This window comes from Helianthus annuus, chromosome 17 (genome assembly GCF_002127325.2).
Source record: "Helianthus annuus cultivar XRQ/B chromosome 17, HanXRQr2.0-SUNRISE, whole genome shotgun sequence".
Lineage (NCBI taxonomy): Eukaryota > Viridiplantae > Streptophyta > Magnoliopsida > Asterales > Asteraceae > Helianthus > Helianthus annuus.
Window position 1 is genome coordinate 103,669,659 of NC_035449.2, and position 27,500 is coordinate 103,697,158.

At 41.1% G+C, this 27,500-nt stretch overlaps 1 protein-coding gene and 1 long non-coding RNA gene across 2 annotated transcripts; one reads left to right on the forward strand and one right to left on the reverse strand.

Annotated features, from left to right (window-relative positions):
• Window positions 1-10,133: 10,133 nt before the first annotated feature.
• Window positions 10,134-10,961, reverse strand: LOC110924634. The gene has a single exon (XM_022168625.1). The coding sequence runs from the start codon at window positions 10,959-10,961 to the stop codon at window positions 10,134-10,136; it is 828 nt and encodes a 275-aa protein (XP_022024317.1).
• A 10,663-nt stretch (window positions 10,962-21,624) lies between these two features.
• LOC110922889 lies at window positions 21,625-22,954 on the forward strand. Its single transcript, XR_002583556.2, has 3 exons — window positions 21,625-21,978; window positions 22,075-22,231; window positions 22,312-22,954. It is a non-coding gene; the product is annotated as an uncharacterized LOC110922889 (long non-coding RNA).
• Window positions 22,955-27,500: the final 4,546 nt, after the last annotated feature.

Genomic DNA, 27,500 nt, shown 5'->3' on the forward strand with positions numbered 1-27,500 from the left:
TTTATTTAACAAATTACATGTGTGTATTCCATGTATTTACATATATGTAAATTACTTTGTGTGTGTAAAGTACTTTATGTGTCTCTAAACTACTTATTTACATATGTGTAAAATGTATGAAATGCATATATGTAATGTATTTACATGTATGTAAACATAACAAAGTATTTATATATTGTACATTATTCGAAGTGATACACTGTTTTTATATACGTTAACGTTTAATATACGTATAAATATAATATTTACATATGTAAATATCTATACAGATCATCAATTTCTTCAAAGTGGACATCTATTTACATATATGTAAATATTTAATACACATGTAAACATTCTTCAAAGTGAATGTCTATTTGTAACATTTACACGTGTAAGTATAATATTTACATATATGTAAATACTTGTTTTTTTAAAGACGGAAATTTTATAGAAAATCTTAAGCGAGGGGCTCAAGAACAGTTACAAAACAAGAAACTAAAAGATACAAATAGACAATACAGAACAATATTAAAAGCAAAAACTTCTCCACTTCTCCCATGATAAAACCGAAAGCCCCGCACGATTCTTGACCCAGCTGAACGAAATCACTTTGATATCACCGATTAGTTTTGCAATTGCAGGTGATTTGTTTTTGAAAATGACATCATTTCTCATTAACCAAATGCTCCAGCAAGTTGCCGCCACCACTGCGTATACTGATCTTTTTATTGTCTTCTCGTACTTGTATGAACCGATGCATTCCAGCAATTGTACCACACTTAGAATGTAACACGGTAAGGGTATTTTCAGCCATTGAAATATGAGAATCCATACCTGTTGAGCCAGATCGCAAGTGATAAGAAGGTGATTTACGGATTCCATCTCATTGTTGCAAAACACACAGTTCGAGGATGACAAATGGATGCATCGGATGTCTAAAGCCTCTTTCATCGCTATCCGATCGAGAACGACTCGCTAAAGAAACCAGTTTACTTTTTACGGAATCCAATGCAGCCAGTTTAGGACCTTTACTTCATTTATTGTGTTGATTTGATCCAGCTCGGCCCTTACATTACAGACTAAAAATTCTGCATTCTCTTCGCCCGACTTCCATAACTAACTGTCCGATCTTGAACTCAGATTTGCACTGCTTACAGCTGTGATACATGTAACACCCCAATCGCGTAATACAACAACACGCGGCGGAAATATCGGGGAGTCACGTTACAGATTGCTCACAACTACTAGTGCTAAATTGTTTCAATATCATTAACATTGTTTTACAAACAAAGAATACATGTAATTGTTCTTTTTAGAAGTCTAAGGCCCGTATGCAGTCCTATGCGTTGCATGCTTGAACAGTTGAAAATCCTGAAACATATGCGAAAATAGTCAGCATAAAAATGCCGGCAATACATAGGTTTTATTAGCCAAATAAATGGCAAAACATTTAGTATTAATCTTAATTGTGAAAACTCGTGACAAAAATAGGTTCGTATATGGCATTATGATATTCACTAAGTCATTTTATGTTTTATATTGAAATCCGGATTTAAACCATCATAAAAACTTGTGAATGTGTTATTAGGAATCCAATAAAGGATTAATAATAAATGTTTTGAAATAAATCAAAACTTATATAAGTATTACATAAATCAAATCAATGAGTCATGATAATACTTCAGATATCTTTCTAAGAATCTAACACATAAGAATATGGAAGATTCTACAAAGATTTTGATAACCAACAATGAACAATTGTACACAAAATCCTAAAGTGATCCAGATAACGCTACAAGAATAATAAAATAAGAACACTTATATATAAGAAGTACCAGCGGCGTATCCACCATGTTCTTATTTTATTATACCCGTTTCGTTATTTACATCACATGTGACAACTCGCAATTTGAACCTACTTTCTGTAACGTTACGTGCTTACGTGAACTGTGTTAATTGATGTTATGTTTATTTATATGTGAATGTGTGTTTATGCAAGTGACCCGACCGCACAAGATTCACGAACGCACCACACAAACCCAAACGCACAAGGCCATTTGGGCCGCATTGCTTGTAACCGGAAGGCATGGGCAGCCCAAGTTGGGTTCCGCCCATCCCCCTAGTCGATTAACACATGATGTGTTGTAACCATTCCACACTTTTACCATAACATTCTCACACACAAGAACCCTAGTTCTCTGATTCTCTCTCAAACCCGACGGCAAGCACAACCGTTCCCTTGAGGACAATTGTTCGGATCATCCTCTCAACCGGTTAGTGTTGGTGTTATTTACTTTGATAGATGATGTTTTGATTGTATATGATTGAGTAAATTCATTAGGGTTCATGCTAGTGGAATCAATGATAATAAGTTACATGTTTGTTAATGATGTTTAATGACAATATTCTAGTTAATCGGCTACATGATTATGAAATCGGAATTGTATGATGATGTTAACCGATTATCATATCTCCTCCTCAGAATTGTCTGCATAACGATTTAGAATGGAATGAGAGTAATCGGTTGTATGTCGAAGTAATCGGACCGAACCATATGTGTTGTTTAGATATTGTTATGTTTTTGAGCATGTTAGGGTTCATGAGATTTGATGTTAAAAATGCTTGCTTGATTCGTTTGGATTATAGCAAAACTGTTAATTGATTTGATTTGAAACTGCCAAATCTGTTTACAACTTGTTACGGAAATCATGGACTACAAATCAGGAAAATCAGTTACACACCTTGTCTCGACTCGAGACCAGCATACCGGCACAAAACAGCACAACTCGAGACCACGGTTGCGGGTCCGGTTGCGACTCGAGACCGTGTAGTCTCGACAAGCACATGACAACTCGAGATCACCTTGTTGCGACTCGAGACTTGGAAACCAGGACAACCCGAGACCGCCTAGTCTCGACTCGAGAACGTAGTCTCGACTCGAGACCGTTTACACGTACACTTTGTGGCCGCACACTGTTACGAGTTCATCTGATTGGGCCACATATTTGGATTTTGTTTTGTGAAGCTACTGTTGAACTGCTATGCTTATACGTGAATGCAATGGTCAATACTTGTACACAACTTGTTACAATACGTGTAGAACATACGTGCAAAACTTGTATACAAACCTGACTTGTATGATAAACATGCTAGGACGTGGTTGATCACATTGTAGCTTAACTGAACCTTTTTGTGTACCATACCGAGCAACCCCAGGTGAGTTCATTGCATTTTCTCAAGCATGCGTCCCGGTGGTTTGGGACAACTGGTAAACATTTGGCAGGGAAAACTCTGGGTAAACAATTAAATTGGGTCTTGGTTATCGTACATGGGATCGATCATTACCAATGCTCGGTTAGGAGCATTGGGGTTGTTAAGGGGCACACTCCCCGGATACATATGGGCACACTCCCTAGGGTATCTAGCATGAGCAACATCGTATGGCAACGTTGAATCGCATTAACATATATATGGTAACAAAACCCGTTAACGAAACCTTGAACTCACCAGCGTAGTCTGACACACTTGTTTGCATGCTTGTAGGTCATTAACGTTTGGAACATGGACTTGCTATCTGGGAGTGCTGGAGTGGTCATGGATCGAGGCTCTTGAATTAACTTACATTTGATACGTTGGTTTTAAGTATTATTATGAAACATTTGCTAAACGATTATTTACATGCTTCCGCTACACATATTATGTTTTATTTAAGTATTTACAATTGGTTCAATGTGATTGGTGGCTCGAACTCTGATGCGTAACACGCCTCGCGGGATTGCCACAGGTGGGATTTTGGGGGTGTTACAGTTGGTATCAGAGCCACTGGTTATAGTGAACTAGGTTTTAAAACGTTTTGTAAAACCAGACTATAACCGAACAACTTCGAAAATCGATCATGACACTCAGCTCCAGATTGCAAGGTTCGTCCCTCTCTCACTTTATACATTACTTGCTTAGCAGTCACACACTCACAACGTATATGAACTGAAACATTTAACACCATAGTGACTTGATAGTGCGACACTACTCTTCGACTCATGCGAACCATAGACCTGTGATACCACCTGTTGTGTTGTTTGAACGGGGGAAACTTCGAACGCAAGCTAAGAGGCTCTGAGATGAACATGCAAATCGCCTTATTATTATGGGTGCACACTTAATAATAACGTGGGGTGCATGCAAGTCCCAGTGAGGCTTATCGAGCGTGAGAAGGGTTCTACCTTACTATGTGTGAACTTGGTAGTACGTAAATATCAGTATGATACTTGACTTCCATCTCGTTTCGAATTTCTGAATCGGTTCATTTCCAACTATTGAATCATGAGTGGACGAGGACACGGACGTGGCAACATCAACATGACTCAGGCTGAGTTGACTGACCTAATCAATACCCGTGTGGTTGAGGCCTTAGCAGCCTATCAAGCTGGTATGGAATGTACCAAGTACTCTTTACTCTTATACCACGTACACGTCTTTACACTCCTATAATGTGTTTCCTTTCGTCCTTTAGGTCAGCAAGTGCAACCTCAACCCAACCAGCCTGCTTGTACATTCAAAATGTTTATGGACTGTAAGCCACAGACCTTCACCGGGACTAAAGGGGCTGTGGGACTTCTGAGATGGTTCGAGAAAGCAGAGTCTGTGTTTGCTATCTGTAACTGTCCCGCTGGGGACAGGGTGAAATATGCTGCGGGTACCTTGGCGGATGGTGCCCTAACGTGGTGGAATGCCCAGGTGCAGTTGTTGGGCATCGAGGCAGCGAATGCCACAACCTGGGAAGACTTTAAAGAACTGATCAGGGAAGAGTACTGTCCTCGGGATGAAGTCCAGAAGTTGGAAAACGAGTATTACGACTTGAAGATGGTTGGATCTGAAGTCGAAGCATATGTGAAGCGATCGTATAAATTGGCCGACATGTGCCCGAACTTGTCCCGGCCTATGTCTCGGAGGATCGAGTTATTCATCAAAGGGTTGCCTCCGCGTGTGAAGAGCTTGGTCACTGCAGCCCATCTCAATGATTTGACACAGATTGTTCGTCTGACTCATAAGATTGTGGACCAAGAGGTAGAAAGCAATTCGTTACCCCCGCGCATTTCAGCCGCTACTGCTGCCGCCCCCACTGCTACTATATCTGCTAATGATAACAAACGGAAGTGGAACGATTACGACAAAGCATCTAGTGCGGGTCAGACCCAGAAAAGGCCAGACAACTATAGCAATCGCGGCACCAGCCAGTCGTCTTCTGTCAACCAAGGCCAAGGGGGTAGCCAAAGTCAGGGTCAGTATGCGGGGAGGAAGCCACGGTGTAACAAGTGTGGCTATCATCATTTCGGGCCGTGTGGTCGGACCTGTAACAGGTGTGGTAAGGCGGGCCATGAGGCCAGGGATTGTAGGGCCTCCCAGCCCAAACACCAGCAGCAACAGAACCAGCAAAACCAGAGACAACAGGGACAACCACCTCAGCAGAACCAGGGTTTCAGGAAGGGGTGCTATCAGTGTGGTGACGAGGGCCACTTTAAGCGGGACTGCCCTCAGCTAAACCAGAACGCTAACGACAACAACCGCCCGAATGATAACAATGCTGGGAACAACAACAACGGCAACAACGGGGGTAATGGTGCTCGAGGCAGAATGTTCCAGCTCGGAGCAGGGGATGCCAGGAATGACGGCAACGTTGTAACTGGTACGTTTCCTGTTAACAATCGTATTGCTTCTGTATTATTTGATTCGGGTGCCGATTGGAGTTACGTGTCCCTAGAGTTTAGTCAACGATTAGGGATAACCCCAACACCTTTAGAAGTTAAACAAGTAGTAGAACTAGCCGATGGTAAAACGATAGAAGCCTCGAATGTCCTTTTTGGGTGCAAACTAGATCTCATGGGTCAAGTGTTTGATATTGATCTCCTTCCCGTTACGCTCGGTAGTTTTGACATAGTGGTAGGCATGGATTGGTTGTCTAAGCACCAAGCAGAAATTTTGTGTAAAGAGAAGATCGTGCGTATCCCTCTCCCTGATGGGGAGACATTATTAGTTCAAGGGCATCGTAGTGGGACGATGGTTGGTATTATCTCGACCATGCGTGCACAGCAATATCTGCAAAAGGGGTATCCTGCAATGTTAGCGTTAGTCACTAACGCTCAGTCTGAGGAGAGAAAGATCGAAGACTTGCCAGTGGTGCGAGACTTCGCCGATGTGTTTCCAGAGGAGCTACCAGGGTTACCCCCTCACCGTCAAGTAGAATTTCAGATTGATCTTGCACCAGGAGCAGCTCCAATTGCACGTGCTCCTTACCGTTTGGCACCAGGGGAATTGCAAGAACTGTCTAACCAACTGCAAGAATTGTTGGATAGGGGTTTCATTCGACCCAGTTCTTCGCCTTGGGGAGCCCCAGTTCTGTTCGTAAAGAAGAAAGACGGGTCATTCCGTATGTGTATCCACTATCGAGAGCTCAACAAGGTGACCATTAAGAACCGCTATCCGTTACCACGCATCGACGACTTGTTTGACCAGCTGCAAGGGTCAAGTTTCTATTCCAAGATCGACTTAAGATCGGGATATCACCAGGTAAGGGTTAGGGAAGAGGATGTTCCCAAGACGGCCTTTCGAACGCGCTACGGACACTATGAGTTTTTGGTTATGCCGTTTGGATTGACCAATGCACCAGCGGTTTTCATGGATCTCATGAACCGCGTATGTAAGCCATATCTCGACGAGTTTGTTATAGTGTTTATTGACGACATCTTATCTATTCCAAGAACAAGGAAGATCACGAGCGTCACCTACGTCTCATCTTGGAACTTTTGAGAAGGGAACAGCTGTATGCGAAATTTTCTAAGTGCGACTTTTGGATTCGAGAAGTGCATTTCCTTGGGCACGTTGTTAACGAGAAAGGGATACATGTGGATCCTGCGAAGGTGGATGCAGTTAAGAATTGGGCGGCACCAAAGACTCCGTCTGAGGTACGACAATTTCTTGGTCTCGCAGGGTATTATCGAAGGTTTATTAGAGATTTCTCGAAAATCGCACAACCTCTCACCTCGTTGACACAGAAGAACACGGTATACTCTTGGGGAACGAAGCAGGAAGAGGCATTCCAGTTGTTAAAACAGAAACTTTGCAGTGCACCGATCTTGTCGTTACCAGAGGGAACCGAAGATTTTATGGTCTATTGTGATGCTTCGATTCAGGGTCTCAGTTGCGTGTTGATGCAACGCGAGAAGGTGATAGCTTACGCTTCTCGACAGCTGAAGGTGCACGAGAAGAACTACACGACACACGACTTGGAGTTAGGAGCGGTGGTATTTGCGTTGAAGATTTGGAGGCACTATCTGTACGGTACCAAATGCACCATCTACACCGACCATAGGAGTCTCCAGCACATCTTCGACTAGAAAGAGTTGAATATGCGACAACGACGATGGGTGGAATTATTGAACGATTATGAATGTGCCATCAAGTATCATCCGGGCAAGGCAAACGTCGTAGCCGACGCCCTCAGCAGAAAGGATAATGCACCTAGGCATGTGCGAGCATTGCAACTCACGATCCAGTCCAACCTTCCTTCCCAGATACGAGACGCTCAGTTAGAAGCGTTGAAACCAGAGAACGTTCGAGCTGAAGCTTTACGTGGCTCGAGGCAACGACTAGAACGAAAGGGAGACGGTGCTTACTACGTAACTGGACGCATTTGGGTCCCATTCTTTGGCAACTTACGAGAACTTGTAATGGAAGAGGCACATAAATCACGCTACTCTGTACATCCTGGAGCAGATAAGATGTACCACGACTTGAAAATTACCTACTGGTGGCCCAGCATGAAGGCTCATATAGCAACCTACGTCAGCAAATGTTTGACTTGTGCTAAAGTCAAAGCCGAACATCAAAAGCCCTCGGGTCTACTGCAGCAACCAGAGATACCCACATGGAAGTGGGAACAGATCGCCATAGATTTCGTGACAGGGCTACCCCGAACTCAGGCTGGGAATGATACCATTTGGGTGATTGTTGATCGCCTCACGAAGTCAGCACATTTCTTAGCAATCAAGGAAACAGACAAATTCTCTCAGCTGGCAGCAGTGTATCTTAAGGAGGTGGTTTCTAGGCATGGGGTGCCAACTTCTATCATTTCAGACCGAGATCCGCGTTTCACTTCAGAGTTATGGCAGTCAATGCATAAATCGTTCGGTTCCCAACTCGACATGAGTACCGCTTATCACACGCAGACGGATGGTCAAAGCGAGCGCACCATCCAGACACTTGAAGACATGTTGCGGGCGTGTGTGATTGATTTTGGGAAAGGGTGGGAGAAACATTTGCCATTGATAGAGTTCTCCTACAACAACAGCTACCATACAAGTATTAAGGCAGCTCCGTTCGAAGCATTGTACGGACGGAAATGTCGTTCACCTCTCTGCTGGCTTGAGGTGGGTGATAGTCAGATCACAGGCCCTGAGTTTGTGCTTGAAGCATCAGAAAGCATTGTGCAGATCCGAAACCGTATGGCCGCAGCTCGCGATCGCCAGAAAAGCTACGCTGACAAGCGTAGTAAACCGCTGGAATTTGAAGTTAATGACCGCGTTATGTTAAAGGTTTAACCCTGGAAGGGTGTGGTGCGTTTTGGGAAACGCGGCAAACTAAACCCTCGTTATGTAGGACCATTCAAAATTGTAGAACGGATTGGAAAGGTGGCCTACAGGTTGGAATTACCGGCTGAGTTGGGTAATGTCCATGATGTATTTCACGTATCGCAGTTAAAGAAGTGTTTGGTTGATGAAACACTAGTAGTACCATTTCAAGAGCTGAAGATAGACGACAAATTGCAGTTTGTCGAAGAACCAATTGAGATTATGGATCGGGAAGTTAAAGTTCGTAAACACAGCCGTATACCGATTGTGAGAGTTCGTTGGAACTCAAGGCGTGGTCCAGAGTTCACATGGGAACGCGAGGACCAGATGAAACTTAAGTATCCACATTTGTTCCCCAAAGATCAGGCAAAACCTAGCAAACTTAATGTTGATGCAACTAGTGAATTTCGGGACGAAATTCCCATTCAAGTTGGGGAGGATGTGACACCCCAGGAAAACCAGCAAACGATATAACTTACCTAGCTTTAACTTATCTAGCTTTCTCAGTGAGTGCGTACCAAATTTCGGGACGAAATTTCTTTTAGTTGGGGATACTGTGACAACTCGCAATTTGAACCTACTTTCTGTAACGTTACGTGCTTACGTGAACTGTGTTAATTGATGTTATGTTTATTTATATGTGAATGTGTGTTTATGCAAGTGACCCGACCGCACAAGATTCACGAACGCACCACACAAACCCAAACGCACAAGGCCATTTGGGCCGCATTGCTTGTAACCGGAAGGCATGGGCAGCCCAAGTTGGGTTCGGCCCATCCCCCTAGTCGATTAACACATGATGTGTTGTAACCATTCCACACTTTTACCATAACATTCTCACACACAAGAACCCTAGTTCTCTGATTCTCTCTCAAACCCGACGGCAAGCACAACCGTTCCCTCGAGGACAATTGTTCGGATCATCCTCTCAACCGGTTAGTGTTGGTGTTATTTACTTTGATAGATGATGTTTTGATTGTATATGATTGAGTAAATTCATTAGGGTTCATGCTAGTGGAATCAATGATAATAAGTTACATGTTTGTTAATGATGTTTAATGACAATATTCTAGTTAATCGGCTACATGATTATGAAATCGGAATTGTATGATGATGTTAACCGATTATCATATCTCCTCCTCGGAATTGTCTGCATAACGATTTAGAATGGAATGAGAGTAATCGGTTGTATGTCGAAGTAATCGGACCGAACCATATGTGTTGTTTAGATATTGTTATGTTTTGAGCATGTTAGGGTTCATGAGATTTGATGTTAAAAATGCTTGCTTGATTCGTTTGGATTATAGCAAAACTGTTTTTTTTTTTTTTGGGGTAAAGGGTTACCCCGATGAATTTTATTAATAATCAAATCTGAACAAGGGTGTGTCAAAGCAACACACCTACTAGACTTGACAACCCAAGTCTAGGACTAACAACTATTACAGCCAAGTAAATAAAAACAACCAAGCACAAAAACTCGACCAGAAAAACAACCAACTAGGAAACAATAAACATCAAATTAAGGTTCTAGCCCGGATCCATATCTGTATCTTCAATCTTCCATGTTCTACGAATTCTCTCCTTCGTAGCCGGCGTCCTGAATCTGAAGCCCATGAGCCGCAACCGAACCGTATTCTTAATCACCTCAGCCACTTGATTTGCCGTCCTCTTGATACTCTTGAAAAGCCTGTTGTTTCTCTCTTGCCATATATAATATGAAGACGCCGCTATCAATAACTTGCACACAATGTGATCTACATTCTTGGATTTAGCATGTTGTTCCACCCACCAAACAACCGAGAACCATGAGCCGTCAACATTACCCAAACTAACCAACTTTTTCACCTCGTTCCAGACTTGGTTCGCAAAAGCACACCTGAAAAATAAATGATCCCGACTATCACGGTCAAAGTAGCACAACGGACAGCACATCAGAATCCAGTTGGTGTGACTACCCGCTTCCCATACTGCCAACCTATCCTGCGTTTTCAGTTTGTTTCTAAATGCCAACCATAAGTGAAAGGAATGTCGCGGAATGCATTGAGAGTACCAAACCATATCAGCCCATACCACCTGAGTCTCTCGGTTCCGAATTGTATCCCAAACCACTGACGAGTGAAAATCACACGGCTTTCCCTCCAAGCTTTTCCAAACCAATCTATCCCTAGTATTCGGCACTAGCAAAGGAGCCGAAATTGTAATTAACACCGGAAAGAGATCTAGCCAAGCCTGAGGCCATCTCCAGTTACCATCGTGATCAACCATATCCGCAACCGTAGAACCTAAAGAAAAACCAGCATTAGCGATTGCCCTTGGCGTGATCAGCGAGCTCAAGGGACTTTGCGAACACCACATGTCACTCCATATATTAGTTTGAGCCCCACTCCGAATAGAGGACCAAACATGAGGCCGAATGATGTGACGGATGGACAAAATCTTTCGCCACCCCCAACTCATACTCCCTCTGCATGGAACTTCCCAGAAACTCCGACCTTTAAGCTTGTAATCATGTATCCATCTCACCCATATAGAATCCCGTTTGGTAATAATGCTCCAAATGTGGTTTGCCATAAGCGATTTGCCATAAGCAAACATACTTCCACGCAACTTTAGCCCGAATCCTACCTTCTGATCCTGCATTCCATAAGAACCTCCGAATCCTTTTTTCTAACTCGCTAATAACACGAGCCGGAATAATGAAAACCGACGCCCAATAGATGTGCATAGAAGACAGCACTGAGTTTATAAGTTGTAATCGGCCCGCAAATGACAGAGATCTAGTAGCCCAATTAACAATCTTTTTCTCCATACAATCAACCAGAATTCTGCAATCTTTGTAAAGAAGCCTCGATGATATAAGAGGAACCCCCAAATACCGAATCGGAAGAACACCCTCTTGAAATGGCATAATATTGAGAATCTCCTGCTTGATCTCTTGAGGAACATTGCAGAAAAACACCGTGCTTTTCGCTGGACTAGGAACTAGGCCAGAAATGTTAGTAAACATCTCCAACGCCTCCTTTATCTTCTTAACTGAAACCACATCCCCATGAACAAATATGAAGAGATCATCCGCAAAAGAAATGTTAATTATCTTCTCCTTAACACAATGAGCATGATAATTAAAGGGCATGGTGGCTGCTCGTCTAAGTAGTAACGATAAAATCTCCATTACCAAAGTGAATAAATAAGGGGACATTGGATCCCCTTGTCTTAACCCCCGTTGGCCTCTGAAATAACCATGTAACTCACCATTAATACACAGCGAATAAGAAACAGTGGACACACAAGTCATAATCCATTTCACCATTCGGCTATGAAACCCAAACCGAACCAGAATATCCTCCAAAAATTCCCAACTGACTGTGTCATACGCTTTCTGAATATCGATTTTGAAAGCGCACCTAGCCGGGCCCCTGTTAAGGTGATAATTGTGCATCAGTTCCTGAGTAAGGAGAATATTATCCGAGATTTTCCGGCCCGGAACAAACGCTGATTGATTTATGCTAACTAGATTTTCCAAGCTTCCTTTCAACCGGTTGGTTATAACCTTGCTAATGCACTTATAAAGAACGTTGCAACAAGATATCGGCCGATAGTCCAAGACCGAATCCGGAACGTCTTTTTTCGGGATTAAAGCTAGAATAGTGTGATTAATTTGTTTCAAAAGTTTACCATTTTCAAAGAATTGAAGCACCGCATCAGTTACTTCATTTCCCACTATCTCCCAAGCTTGCTTAAAGAATACCGAAGTATACCCATCAGGCCCTGGCGCTTTATCCCCTCCAATGCTAAACATTGCGTTTTTAACCTCCTCACGGGTGACCGGACGAACCATGAACTCGGCAGCCTCATTACTCAAAACATTAGAGAACAGATTATCCATGTACACCGTACCCACATGAGCTTTCGTCCCTAAAAAATTCGCGTAGTGTAACACCATAGCCTCGGCTACACCCTCACCTTCGTGCCTCGTCCCCATAGAATCCACTACGCTATGGATTTTCACTCTAGCATTTTTGGACTTCACAATGTTATGAAAGAATTTTGTATTAGAATCCCCCGCACACAACCAATCCACCTTAGACTTCTGCTTAAGAAAGCATTCTTCGTCATAAGCAGCTTGTTGAAAATCTTTCAAACATTGGGCTTCCATTTGACGCAGCCGACCATCTAGTGGATCACGGTCCATCTTGATCTGCAAATCATCTAATTTTTTACGCAAATCATTAACCTTATCATGCAGGTTACCTTGGTTAAATAAGATTTTTCTCAGCTTTGGCTTTAAATTTCTCAGCTTCTTGACGACCGAGAGCATAGCGATCCCGTCAATTCTATTCATCCATTCCATCTGAACAGCTTCCTTAAATTCCGGTTTTGACGCAATAAAATTCGGGAACTTGAATGGTCTTGGCCGTTGCACATTGGATCCCAGCCCCTTTAGAATACAAAGCGTGTGATCCGAGACTCTAAAAGGGTGGAACATCGCGTAAGCAGACGGAAATTGATCCAAGAAACTAACATTTCCCATTATACGATCTATCTTCTTCAAAAGACCCACTCCACTCTTTGGTTTTTGGTTCCAGGTATATTGCAAACCATGAGCATTAATGTCCATCAATTCAGCCTGTTGAACGCATTCATTGAACTCCCGCATTCCAATAGTTTGTTTCGATGTACCATATAGCGCGTCATCAAAATTCAGCACCGAGTTGAAATCCCCCATGACTACCCACGGCTTGTCATGACACAATGCCTTATGTTTACAGATATCCTCCCACAGTACTCTACGATCCTGGTATTTATTTTCAGCATAAACAAATGAACAAAACACAACTTTTTTGGTCGCTTTAAACATCACTTGAGTGTGCATAATCTGATCGGTTTGGGCAATAAGCATAACATCTATATTATCAGCGTTCCAACCCAAAATAATCCTCGTACCACGACTACAAGCACTACCGTTAGAAGTCCAATTCCAATTCCTAAAAACAAACTTACAAACTTTAGCCAGCTTGCTAACCTCCACATGCGATTCCAGAATAGCACACAAATCTAACTTATTTTCTGCCACGATCTAACGAACCTCACTTTGTTTCAGGGGACGGTTCAACCCCCTTATATTCCAAGACATGAAACTACCCATTTAAACCATGCATACCGGGAGTGCTTGCCCCCTCAGAACTGTTCTGGTGCGTCTCATTTGCCATGAAATCAGCCATTTCCGTTGGTGTAACCTCCAACATCTCACTATCTCCTTTTGAAATCCGCTTTGACTTATCAAACGGCTCATTCTTGTTCTCACTTACGCGTTCGTCCTCTTTGTTATCCTCATCTGCTAAAGCCTGAAACGCGTTGGCTGTTTTAATAGGCCCCGAACCCGAATTGTTATCCTTCTTTGTTCCCGACGTGCTTGCACCCGACTTAGTAATCTTTGGCCTGTAAATAAATTTCTGCTTTTGTTTCTTATTTCCCATTCCAAACTTAGCCACCTTCCTCCTGTCCGATATAAACCCCTCCTCATCCACAACAACTTGTTTCGGAGTAACATTAACCTTCTTGGGACAATGTTGGTCATTATGGCCAAAAATGCAGCATGTAGCACAACGATGCGGCTTCCATTCGTACTCCACCGTGACCTTCTCCATGATAAAACCATCATCATCAAGATTCGGAATAGCCACCACAATATGATCCCGAAGATCTTCATCCGCACTAACTTCAATCAAGGCTCTAGCAAAACTACTTCTACCCCAGCTTTCCACACACATATCTGCGGTATAGCTATCCAATCTCTTTGGACACCCAATCTTTGAAGCCAATAAACTCAACCCATCATCTGTGTAAATGGATATGGGAACATTGTGAAACTTAACCCAAATAGGCACCGATTTTATTCCCTCCTTTTTCAAGCTTACCGAAGGAGACCAGATGTTAAGAAACAACGGAACCTTACGTATTATCCACGGCCCACCCTCCAGAACCTTATGCATTCCTTCCTTAGAATCAAACTTGAAAAAGAAAAAACCCTCCGCATTCATCATGATTTTAGAAAACCCAAATTTCGACCATACATTCTTGACATAATATTCAACAACCGGGAATGGCAATCTATTGCCCAGAAAATAGCCAAATAAAACATTATCAAACCTGTCCCGAACCGTTTTGACCACTTCCTTCGGAATCACGATATCAGCTTCATGATGAGACTCCATCGTATGCATTTTCCGGAAATTCACTTCACGCACAGGTTTGGCATTTGTTTTAACCTTTTGCGCATAAGAAACCTGCTCCTCTTGATGTTTATCCGCAAAAATATTCTCTACCGAATCAGCAGATGAACCCGGATCAGACGACCTCCCATGTTGAATGCCCTGACAATTAGAACCGGTCACCACCGGCTGCACTGGGACCGTAATTTTCTGCAACTCATCAATCACGTTGATAACCCTAGGATCTTTCGGCATAACACCTCTACGCGGTATCAATGGATTCCCATCAATCCGCACCGGTTTGTTAAACATATCCTGGACGTTCATCGATCCTTTTGACGTAATAAACACATCCTCATGCATTCGTTCCGAAAAAGACCGAAACCCTAATTCCTCCAAACTCTTATCGCTACTATTCTCCATGCAGACAAATGTAGACAGTAACCAGACGAAAGAACATGCACTACGAATAACACACAAGAAAAAATCCGACGGCAAACGAGCGACGTGAAACCCTAGAAAAAAAAACGAAAAACCCTAATAACAACTTCAAAAGATTAGAAACCAGGATTGAAGTCTAGAACCCTACTCAGAAGGAACGACAACACCCCAATACCTAACCCAAATCGATTGAAATTAAGGAAGAAATCAAGAACAAGCTAGGGTTTTAGTGAAGTCGCCAAAATCGCCAAGGAGACCAGAGAGAAGCCATCATAAAACTATTATAGCAAAACTGTTAATTGATTTGATTTGAAACTGCCAAATCTGTTTACAACTTGTTACGGAAATCATGGACTACAAATCAGGAAAGTCAGTTACACACCTTGTCTCGACTCGAGACCAGCATACCGGCACAAAACAGCACAACTCGAGACCACGGTTGCGGGTCCGGTTGCTACTCGAGACCGTGTAGTCTCGACAAGCACATGACAACTCGAGATCACCTTGTTGCGACTCGAGACTTGGAAACCAGGACAACCCGAGACCGCCTAGTCTCGACTCGAGAACGTCGTCTCGACTCGAGACCGTTTACACGTACACTTTGTCATTGGGCCGCACACTGTTACGAGTTCATCTGATTGGGCCACATATTTGGATTTTGTTTTGTGAAGCTACTGTTGAACTGCTATGCTTATACGTGAATGCAATGGTCAATACTTGTACACAACTTGTTACAATACGTGTAGAACATACGTGCAAAACTTGTATACAAACCTGACTTGTATGATAAACATGCTAGGACGTGGTTGATCACATTGTAGCTTAACTGAACCTTTTTGTGTACCATACCGAGCAACCCCAGGTGAGTTCATTGCATTTTCTCAAGCATGCGTCCCGGTGGTTTGGGACAACTGGTAAACATTTGGCAGGGAAAACTCTGGGTAAACAATTAAATTGGGTCTTGGTTATTGTACATGGGATCGATCATTACCAATGCTCGGTTAGGAGCATTGGGGTTGTTAAGGGGCACACTCCCCGGATACATATGGGCACACTCCCTAGGGTATCTAGCATGAGCAACATCGTATGGCAACGTTGAATCGCATTAACATATATATGGTAACAAAACCCGTTAACGAAACCTTGAACTCACCAGCGTAGTCTGACACACTTGTTTACATGCTTGTAGGTCATTAACGTTTGGAACATGGACTTGCTATCTGGGAGTGCTGGAGTGGTCATGGATCGAGGCTCTTGAATTAACTTACATTTGATACGTTGGTTTTAAGTATTATTATGAAACATTTGCTAAACGATTATTTACATGCTTCCGCTACACAACACTTTGGGAATTGATATTATGTTTTATTTAAGTATTTACCATTGGTTCAATGTGATTGGTGGCTCGAACTCTGATGCGTAACACGCCTCGCGGGATTGCCGCAGGTGGGATTTTGGGGGTGTTACATCACAACTATCACATAACACATAAGCCAACCAATTTGTACCAACTTGTAAACACGCATTAAAGCACACAATGAATCCAAAAAAGGATTCCAATATCAGTACTTTAAACATCCCATATACGTCTAACTATGAATATAGATAGATACTACATGGATTCTGGGTTCTCATAACATTGTCTAACTTAACACGCATTAAAGCACACAATAAATCCAATAAAGGATTCCAATATCAGTACTTTAAACATCCTACAAGAATCAACCTATGAAGATAGATAGATGCTATAAGGATTCGGGTTATGTCACATTGAATCATTGAATCAAAACAATCCTAAATCCTAATGGTGATTGGGGATAACGCCACGAAAGGTAATACAATAAGCACACTTATATATAGGAAGTACCAGCGGCGTATCCACCATGTGCTTATTGTATTATCTAGTTTCATTATCTAAATCACCAACAACCTACACAAAAACCAACCATTGAGTTTGTAAAGCACTTCTTAAAAACATTACTATGAAGATAGGAAGATCTAAGACTGTACTTCAAATATCCTATATGAATCTAACTATGAAGATAGGTAGATCACTTAAGGAAAAAACATTAAGTTTGCGTAATCGGAAATAAACACATAAAAGCACTTAGTGAACACACATATGCCATACATTTTGAAAACAGGTCGATTACACATATGAATCACCCTAAAACATTTGAAAACAGTAAAAGAGGGGAACTATGTACTCGCCTGGGGTTGCGTATAGTCCCGGTTCAAAGGTATAACAAAGCTTAAAAGACCAAGGGTTCAAGAGTTGAAGCGATTCCTAGGGTAACAAATACTATGTTAGGGAATCGACACCTAAATCGGAAGATCGGGTAGAATGAGGTCTTGTAAACCAGATGAGTGTTGGAACTCATGTGATATGGTTTAACAAAGCCTACATTCTAAATTGAAATCTATCCTAAGTGCTTACGACCCATTATGACCTGTTAAAGTAGCTTATGCCACTTTAACGCATCGTTCGCGTGAAAACGCGTTTGAGATGCCTAACTAGTCCTATGACAAGTACTATATGCCTTAACATATCTAATTATGTTATATAATCAGTTTAGATGTCAAAACATGTGTTACATTTGCTTAAAATGTAATTATGTGCAAAAAGGGTATTTTGGTCATTTTCCTAAGGCATATAAACTACCTATCATACGACTGACTAAACGAGGTGACCATAAGGTATAACCTCGGAAGGTTATTCCCTATACAACTATGGTCACATTATATGTTTGGTCGGATCCTAATGATCGACCAAACGGGTCGGGTTCGTAAGTCTAAGCGATTGATCAGATCGCTTACCTTAGACTCTACACAAGCACTAAACCTAAAGTGACGAGCTAAACATGTTAAAACATGTTTAACGAGGTTTGAAAACAGGTTTGGTATCAAAACAAACGGTTTTGATACCTAAAAGTAGTTTGGTTACAAAATACGCAAGAATACGCATTTTGGCCGAAACTACGACTCGTCACTATGCCTAGATAACGTGGTAATCAGTAGGTATAGTCACAAGGGACTATAACCATCGTGATCACGCTCACGTTACGAAGTTCAAACGAACTTCGTGTTGACCATAAACTGGTCAAAGCATAAAGTCAAACAAAGTTTGACTTTCACGCTAAAAACGCGTAAAAGAACGAAAGAGGACTTACAACGGGTCCAAGAATGGAAATCTAGATCCAACTTGCTTAGGTATGAGGTGCTAAGCCCCAACTTAGAGCAAATAGATCAGATTGTGTGAAGATTGCATATGTGACAACCGGTAATTTACGCCCTTAATCACGTGATTAACAGATGATTAACGGGATAATAAATAGTGTTCACAGCGCAAATTAACTTAATCAGGCCCTTGGAGTGCCCAGGAATGTTTATACGACTTTACAGTGCGCGAACGGTGGGTTACAGAGAAACCTGCTGAATATTACGCGACGACGAACTGATACCAACAACGCCGACAAATATTAAATTTTTACGATATGTTTTAGCTTCGTAAGTAAATTCTAGTGACTACAGTCAAAAACCAGATCGAAAAACGGATTAAAGGCGACAACGATACAATTTTTCGCGATTATTACTGTAATCGACGAACGGACTTGCAAACAACGACTACCGACCGTATTTTTATGTATTTTAATTTTTGACGCTAAACGGAGTTCAGGATTTGATAACGGGTTTCGTATGAATTACGGGCCACTTACACACGAGATGGGCTTATGGGCCCTGGGCCCAAGCCCGAAACCCACAAACCAAAACCCGCACATAATATATTAGACCTCTCAAGATCTCTACAAATCCTACAAGATCATACTAAAACCTATCAAAATCTATAAGATTTTACTAAATCTTACAAATCTGTCCAAAATCTTGAAAAATCTCTTCAAGAGATTTTGAGTCAATGGATAAAAAAAGTGACTAGGTAATTTGAATATATAAGGGACAATAAAAGCATTCTACACCTCTATATAATACCCATGCCGCACCACAAGCCAAACACCCATTCTCTTTGACTACAACTTATAAACTATACACAAACACCTCTCTCTGTGTCTGCAAATAAAACACAAAGAGAAATTCTACATCTCAAATACACAACACACATAACACCTTCCTTCTCTCAAATCTCAGACATGAATAACAAAATCCAAGCCATCTCTCCCTCTTCGTGACCGGCAGCCGGAGGTCCGGCGAGCCGTGGAACTCCGGCGGTTCACTCCGCCGGGCAAGGCACAACCCCCCCTTCTCCTTAATGTTTCCGACAACCCTCACCTCCCTCTTCCTCGAGTCGGGTCGTCGGCGACGGCTCTGACCGTTCCCGGTTACTCACGCACACCCAACTACCCGTCTTCACACCCATCTGAATCAATGAGAGAGAGAGAGAAGCACGGAGAGAAAGAAAGGAGACGGAGCAGGAGCGGCTCCGCCGCTAACGACGGAGACGGTGGCGTGTGGCGGTGGTGTCTCCGGCGAACGGTAAACGTCCCCCCCTTCCTGTGTTCACTCCTTTTATTTTCATTTTCTGAAGATTGATTGGCTAATATGGCTATTGAAGAAGATGGGGTTCTGTCGATGATGATGATGATTTGATTTATTTGTTTGTTTGTTTCGTGGGTACAGGTCACTTCGGTGACTCGATTTTTTTTAGGAGTTCGGTTTGGTTAAAAGTCTACGGGTTCGGTTCATGGCACAATGGGTCTTGGTCAAAACAGCAAGCTCGGGTCAAACCCGGTTGACTCGGTCAACACCCGAGTCAACTCGGGTCAACAGCGGGTCAACACAGTCAACACCGTCAGCGGGTCAGCGGTCAACAGATTCGGATCGGATTCAAAATTTCGGGTCTCGACTCGGTCCAACTCGGTCAACCGAGTCAACTTAGCCGGTTAACCCGGCTGACTCGGTCAACTCAGCTTTTCGACACGAGAGTTTTGGTAATGGTTTAAAGATGCGGTTTCGTTATGTTACTTTAAAATAGTTTTATATAATTTCGTGAACGAGCTCGAACCGATTCATATTAGTTTTAGTTTTTATTTTGTCGTTTCTACGAAAGTTATATATTAGTAATTGAATCTTGTTTGAGTATTGATTGAATCTTGAAAATATAAAGACAACTTGTGTTGTCGGGGCGTCCAAAAACAGAGGAAACTCTGCCCGGTTTTCGAGAAAACCCGTAAAAGCAAAACATGTTTTATTGAAAAGCGACTTTTATGAGAACTAATATAAATGTGTATATCACCTTCAACGACGCTTTATCACATACGAAAACGACAATGCTTTTATAAAATAAATATATTTTATATATATTTATTTCAAGCGCCAAACAACTCACATTCTTTCATGAAGTAAATATAACTATCGTATTTATTTCAAACGACTTTTATAAAACTAGATACAAATGCATGTTATTTCGACGACACTTTATAACTTACAAAAGGCGTCGATGACGCAAACTATTTTACAAAATAAATATAATTTTTTTTATTTATATTTCAAACGCCTAAACGGCTTACGATATATATAATACGAGTTTATTATATATATTATTTTCATGAAACATTCGTACGACTTCACGAAACGGTTAACACAATTACAACACTATATTTATATATTTTTATAAATATTTATATACCCTAAAATCTTTCGAAAACTAAGTATGTATAGACTTAGTAAAATATCATGACAATAAACGAAAGTTAGCAAGCATAACTTCTTCGTTTCTTATAAGTTAACAACAAATCGTCGAATCGTTCGGTCCACGATTCGGTAGAGCTCGGTGACACGTAGTTAGTTACTGTGACAACCGGTGATTTACGGCTCTTAATTACGTGATTAACAGGTGATTAACGCGATAATAAATAGTGTTTAAGACATGGATTAACTTAATTAGGCCTTTGGAGTGCCTAGAAACGTCTATCCGACCTTACAGTGCGCGAACGGTGGTTTACGGAGAAACATGTTAAACGTAAAACGACAACGAAATGAAACCGATCAAAACACTGACAATTCCGACTAATATTAAATTTTTATGATATATTTTTGATTCGTAATTAAATTTTTATATCCGTAGTCGAAACCGAATCGAAAAAACATATTTAAACGAACAAACGACGTGTTTTACGCACTTGTTATGCAAACGGCGTTCAGACGCGATGACAACTACTACCGACACTATTTTAATTATTTTGAATCTAAAACTTTATTTTACGACACGTATGGAGTTCGGGTTTGGAAACGGGTCTCGTAGGAATTACGGACCATTTAATCACGAGATTGGGCTTGTGGGCCTTGGGCCCAAGGCCAAGCCCATTAGGGAAACTCTATGTATTTAAAGAGTGTAAACCCTAATCCTTTCATTTTTTTTTAGCCGCATACGTTTCCTGCTTTCCCCAAATCCTCTAATTCTTGCACCTTATCCAAACCCACACTTATATACAAAAATCTTATCCTTCCTTCCCTCAAATGAACATACAGACAACACACAACCTTCATTATCTAAAGTCTGAGCATTTTGATGAAACCCTACCCTTTTAAACCACCCGACACCTCCCTTTCTCTTGGTTAAACGACCATGCTGCGGAGAAATCGAAGAACTCGAGGAGAGAGAGAACCCAGCGAGGGAGAGAGAGAACGCAGGAGTACCATTTCCAGCGACGGACCGCTGATGGCGGTGGAGACGTCCGGTGGCGGCGGTGACCACCGGAACTCCGGTGAGCTCTACACATTTACCTTATTTATCCTTATGTTCTTATTTTTATTTTTATGTAGTCTGACTCAAACACCTCGTCCTCTCGTCCCTCTCTCAGATCCGACGAAGATCACAACCGGCCGAAGTTGTCAGAGCCGGTGGAACACCGGCGACGACAGGCGGCGCTGACGCCGCTCACGGCGGTGGCGGTGGAATTTCGCGAAGATTGTTCGGTTTTTGTCCACATCGATGAAGATGGTGATGATTTTTTTTCTGTAAGCCATGATCCTTTCTCCACTTTTATTTCAGATCCGGCTCGATCTCCGTCTTCTCGACTGTTTGATTTTCGTTTCAGGGTAGTAGTGTGGGTGTATGATGTAATGGTGATGGAAGATGTCAACCGTGATGGGTGGGGTGGCTAACGGAGGCGCACGACAGCAGTGGTGGTTATCATCTTTTAGTTCGGGTTCGAGTGAAGAGGTTACGGATTCGGGTTATGTTTGGTTAGATCCAGCTGAGTTTTGTTTTCTTTTGTGTGAGAATTTGGTTCCGAGTTGGATTGTTTCGGGCTCGGTCAACAGCCGTCAACGAGGAGTTCGGGTCAAACAAAGTCAAACCAGTCAACACGTCAGGTTGACTGGTCAATGCTGGTCAACGGGAGTCAAGGGCAGAATTCGGTTTGGGTTTCGCGACTCAGTCGGGTTCGACTCAACTCAACTGCGTTTCGGGTCAAACCCGGTTGGCTCGGTCAACACCCGAGTCAACTCGGGTCGACAACAGGTCAAGGTAGTCAACAACAGTCAACTCCTGGTCAACACGAGAGGCCCGGTAAAGTTGTTAGCGTAGCGAGTTAGTTACGTTAGATTTTAGTTAGTTATACGCGACCGAGCTCGACCCGAATGGATTAGCGATTGGTTACATTTTATTTTATAGTATTTCATAAAATTTTAGTATATTTTGTTTGAAGTGATTGAATTTTGAAATTATACGACGCATTCTATTGTCGGGTTATTCTAAAAACAGAGGAAACTCTGCCCGATTTTCATAAAAACTCGAATTACACAACGAGAGTATATCTTAAAAAACGACACCAATCGAAACTCTAGTTTTCTTATAAAACCAAATATAAAAGTATACGTATTTTAGTGTTGTTATACAACTTATAAAATGAAACTAAAATTTCTCGACAACAAGTGAGTTACACTTTCCGAACCCCGACACTTACTTAGATAAATATAATTATCTATATTTATTCAAACATCGATATTTCTGAACACTTTTACAAGATAAATATAATGTTTATATTTACTTCGGACACCGATACTTTCGAGTGCTTTGATAAAATAAAATATAATTGTTATATTTATTTCAACGTCGTACTTCGTGTTACTTTATAAAATAAATATAATCGTGTTTATTTCAAACATCGGAATTCGGCATTCACTTTTCAAACATTTAATATTTGGAAATTATATAATATAAATATGATTATTTATATTTCTTTCCATCGCCTAGAACCCGAATTCTCATAAAGTGAATATATTGTCTATATTCGTTTCAAACATCAAGTTTCGATATGTATATCTTTTTATTTATTTCCATCCTACGAAAACTACAACGGTATGTGACCGTTTCATATACGACATTTTGAATACGTACCATTATTCATCCACACCTTCCTTCGTAGAGTCGTTTTGTTAGCGACTCGGTAGAGCTCGGACACGTAGTTTAGCTACGAAATAGAAACTTATCATTATTCCTTGATTAGGAATGCTTTAGTTGCACGCTAGCGAGTTCACATTCGTGGGATGACACTACGGAATCACACTAAGCTAGCCTTGCACAGGAATATCCAGGTGAGTTCATAACCCCCACTTTTTACTGTTTTACATTTTTTTTATAAATGTTTTCGGGGGTGGAAAGACATGCAAGTTTTTGCAAAAGTAAACAATATTTCGATGAACGAAAACTCATACTTTTAAATCGTTTTGCGAATGGATTTCAAGGAACTTAAACGGTTTACGAACGTCTTATACTAAACATACCGGTTTTACAAAACGTGCATGATTTTCATGACTAGTGACGAGAATGTCCTAGTTACAACAACGGGACTGGGTTGGCCTGCGTACGAAAAACGAGACAACTCAGTGAGATCATGTCCCCCTTTTCTTTCAACGTTTCGGTTTACAACTTTCGGGGGAAATACATGTCAAACTTAAGTATGATTAAGTTATGGAATGAACTCTTAGATCATGTGAGCATAGGCTGTAACTGAGGTGCCATTAATCCTTTTGAGGACCAAGGAACAAAGGTTAGATCTAATGGGTACGGGCGAGCCCCACTCACGGTCCATGGGTGACCACTTAGAGTGCTGTTGTGTCCCAGTCGAGGTGATTCGACACTAAAAATTGCCTACGCGGGTTGAGTACCTCCTATGTCGTCGCATATATTAATGTCCTCGCGAAACATTAATGATCAACATGTTCATAGACGCTTTTCATACCAACTTACAACAGTAAAACTTTCAAATGTTTTTAATATACATTTGACGCAAACTCATAATACATGTATTTACAAACTTTGACAACGCTTTCAACTTATGTACAAATAAGAGGACGTGTTAGTCCTACTTACAAAGACTCTCGTGGGCTGGACTCACAACTTTCATATATCATGCCGAGAAAATGTTTTTTTTATATTTTTCTCAACAACTTTTAAACCGGTTATCAAAAAGATTTGTTTTTAAATCTTTTTCAAAACAAACTATGAACTTGCTCAACTTTATGTTGATTTTTCGCATGTTCTTTCTCAGGTTGCATTTTACAAACTACGAAACGGTTGGAATAGGAGAACCCATGGGAATTCGAGTACCTAGCAGGCGTTCAATTTCTAGAAGTCTTAGCTTATTTGCTTCCGCTGTGCAATGAAGATACCGGTCCAGTTACGCCAGCTCTGATAATTTCGGGGTGTGACAGTTACCGCTTTTATTTAGAAACTTATTAGATATTCCGTGTTAGGAATATTGTAGAACGCACACTAGCAAGTCAAGTCTTGGAAACGACATCACGAAGTCGTATTTAGCTAGCTTTGCACAGGAATATTCAGGTGAGTTCATAACCCCACCTTTTTACAGTTTTACATTTTTCTAAATGTTTTCGGGGTGGAAAGACATGCACTTTTTGCAAAGCATACAAGAATTACATATCCATAAACCATTTTACAAGCAAGTTTTAACATACACAAATGGTTTCGAAAAGCTTATGTTTATACCGGTTTTTCAAAAAAACGTATTTTTCGAAATATGCATACACACAAATTCTAGTTTTCTAAACTACGGGAAAATACAAATACAAGAGCTTACAATACATGTGTTATGGTATGATGGAGTACAAAAACAGTCTTGTGAAACATTCTAGATCATGTCTCGAATAGGGTACCATAAGCACCATTAATCAACGTATACATTCAGACCGCGGAACAAAAGGTTAGATCTAATGGGTTTCAGGCAACCCCACTCTTGGCCTACTTCTACCAATGAGTGCTTCTATGTCTCAGTCAAGGTGACAAAAATGCCTAGGTTTGGTGGCTTCCTATGTCGTGACACATGTTAGTGGCCTTGCAAACCACTAGCGATCTCAAACATTCATAGTACTCAGTTACAGATACGTTTTACAAGTTACATTCAAACATTCTACAAGTTACATACCATGTTTTCATTCAAGTATTTAAACATTCAAGTATTTAAACATTCAAGTATTTTAAACATTCAAGTATTTAAACATTCAACAATACAACAAAAACCGGTCATTCAAAAAGATTTATTTTAAATCTTTTACAAACAAACTATGAACTCGCTCAACTTTATGTTGATTTTTCGCATGTTTCTTTCTCAGATTACTTTTCAAACAATGGAACGGTTGGAATAGGAGGACCATGTGGAGTCGAGTACTTAGTGGTGTTCAATTTTTTGAAAGACTTAGATTATTTGCTTCCGATGTGCAATGAAGATACCAGTCCAGTCACGCCAATGCTCTGATATTTCGGGGTGTGACAGATTGGTATCAGAGCTATAGGTTACAGCGAATAGGGTTGTCTGTAGAGATACCTAGGCTCTAACCTCACTTACCTCTGGGAACTTAGAATATTAAAACTTGAATACATACAGAACGCCTAGTACTCGAATATGGTCTCTAACCGTTGCCGAAAAACAAACAGTCAAAATTTTGTTTTCAAACATACGCTATTGTGGTGTTTCATACACGGTACACAAAACAGTCGCATACAGTACACAAAACTCTGAGAGTTTAGGAAACATGCATTTAAGACCTTCAGAAACTCATGTTGAAGTTCATTAAAGGTCATCACGTAGGGGTCGCGAATATTAACTCGGGCACACACTATTATTCATATTGTCTATGATGTTTTAACTTCCCAAGCAGGCATCCTACGCATAACGAAATGCTAGCGCACAGGTATACGTGAGACTTAAGCTATACGTCAACAGAGGTTGAAGTATGTCACACACGACTTTCGAGGAAGCGGCAGTTGGCACGCGGTCCTGCAAACGACACGAGTCATGCTAAGAAGAAGACGTATGTCTCCGCAGTCCCCTAACTCAATAATGGCGAATACGCTATGTTCGACATTCCATGGTAATGTCACCTAACAACTGGTCGTCACATGCAACCCCAGGTAAAGTCCTTTAATTTCTTTTATTGAAATTTCGACTTTCACATTTACTGAGTAGATTTTCGCATCTCTACTCCTCTTAATGGTCATTGCATCACAATAACTTCTTCATTATAGCGAATATTCATTTGCTTCGTTTCTTGAAAATTCATATGATACACATGCATCGATTGTTACGCATGTGGTTTCGTTTCGAATAAGTGTTTCATCAAAGTTCAAATATTATTTCGCTAAATCTAATTATTGATTTGTGATTCGAATGACCCACATTATTGAAATTCCTGGCTTCCTTGTTATCAAGTCAACACACTTTCTTGAAATTTCTTTTCTTTTCAAGTTACATACATGGTTTTCGTTGTGACCATGCCGAAAGTTTTCTTGTCAATACATGCAATTACTGTCGGCTTGCGCCGAAGTCAAATTCAATTGTTTGAACTTGTTCCTTACATATATTCAATTCAAGACATCATATGATGTATTGGAAACATCATATTCGAATTCGTTTTAACAAGCGTTTCATTGTTCTGAGTCGTAGTAGATTTGTTTGGTCTACGACTCCATTAAGTCGTTTGTTGATTTCGACATCTTGTGGTGTCAGTACAGACTTGTAGCTTGGGCTAATCATGATTGAGCGTTTTATGCAAAACACAGGTGATACTTGTTCGATCACCGCTATATTTGAATTGTTTCATTCACTACGACACCTTGTGGCGTCGGTAGAACTTGCAGCTTGGGCTGATCGTGATCAAGCGTTTCATGCAAACTATTACATTTGAGCTTGTTGAAATCTAAATTCATTTATTGGAAGCAATCATTTCTAGAATTCATTTACATCTTGTAATACGTCCTTGAATT

Coding starts and splice junctions, on each gene's coding strand:
- LOC110924634 (XM_022168625.1), bottom strand. CDS start 10,961: ATGTGGTGTTCGCAAAGTCCCTTGAGCTCGCTGATCACGCCAAGGGCA.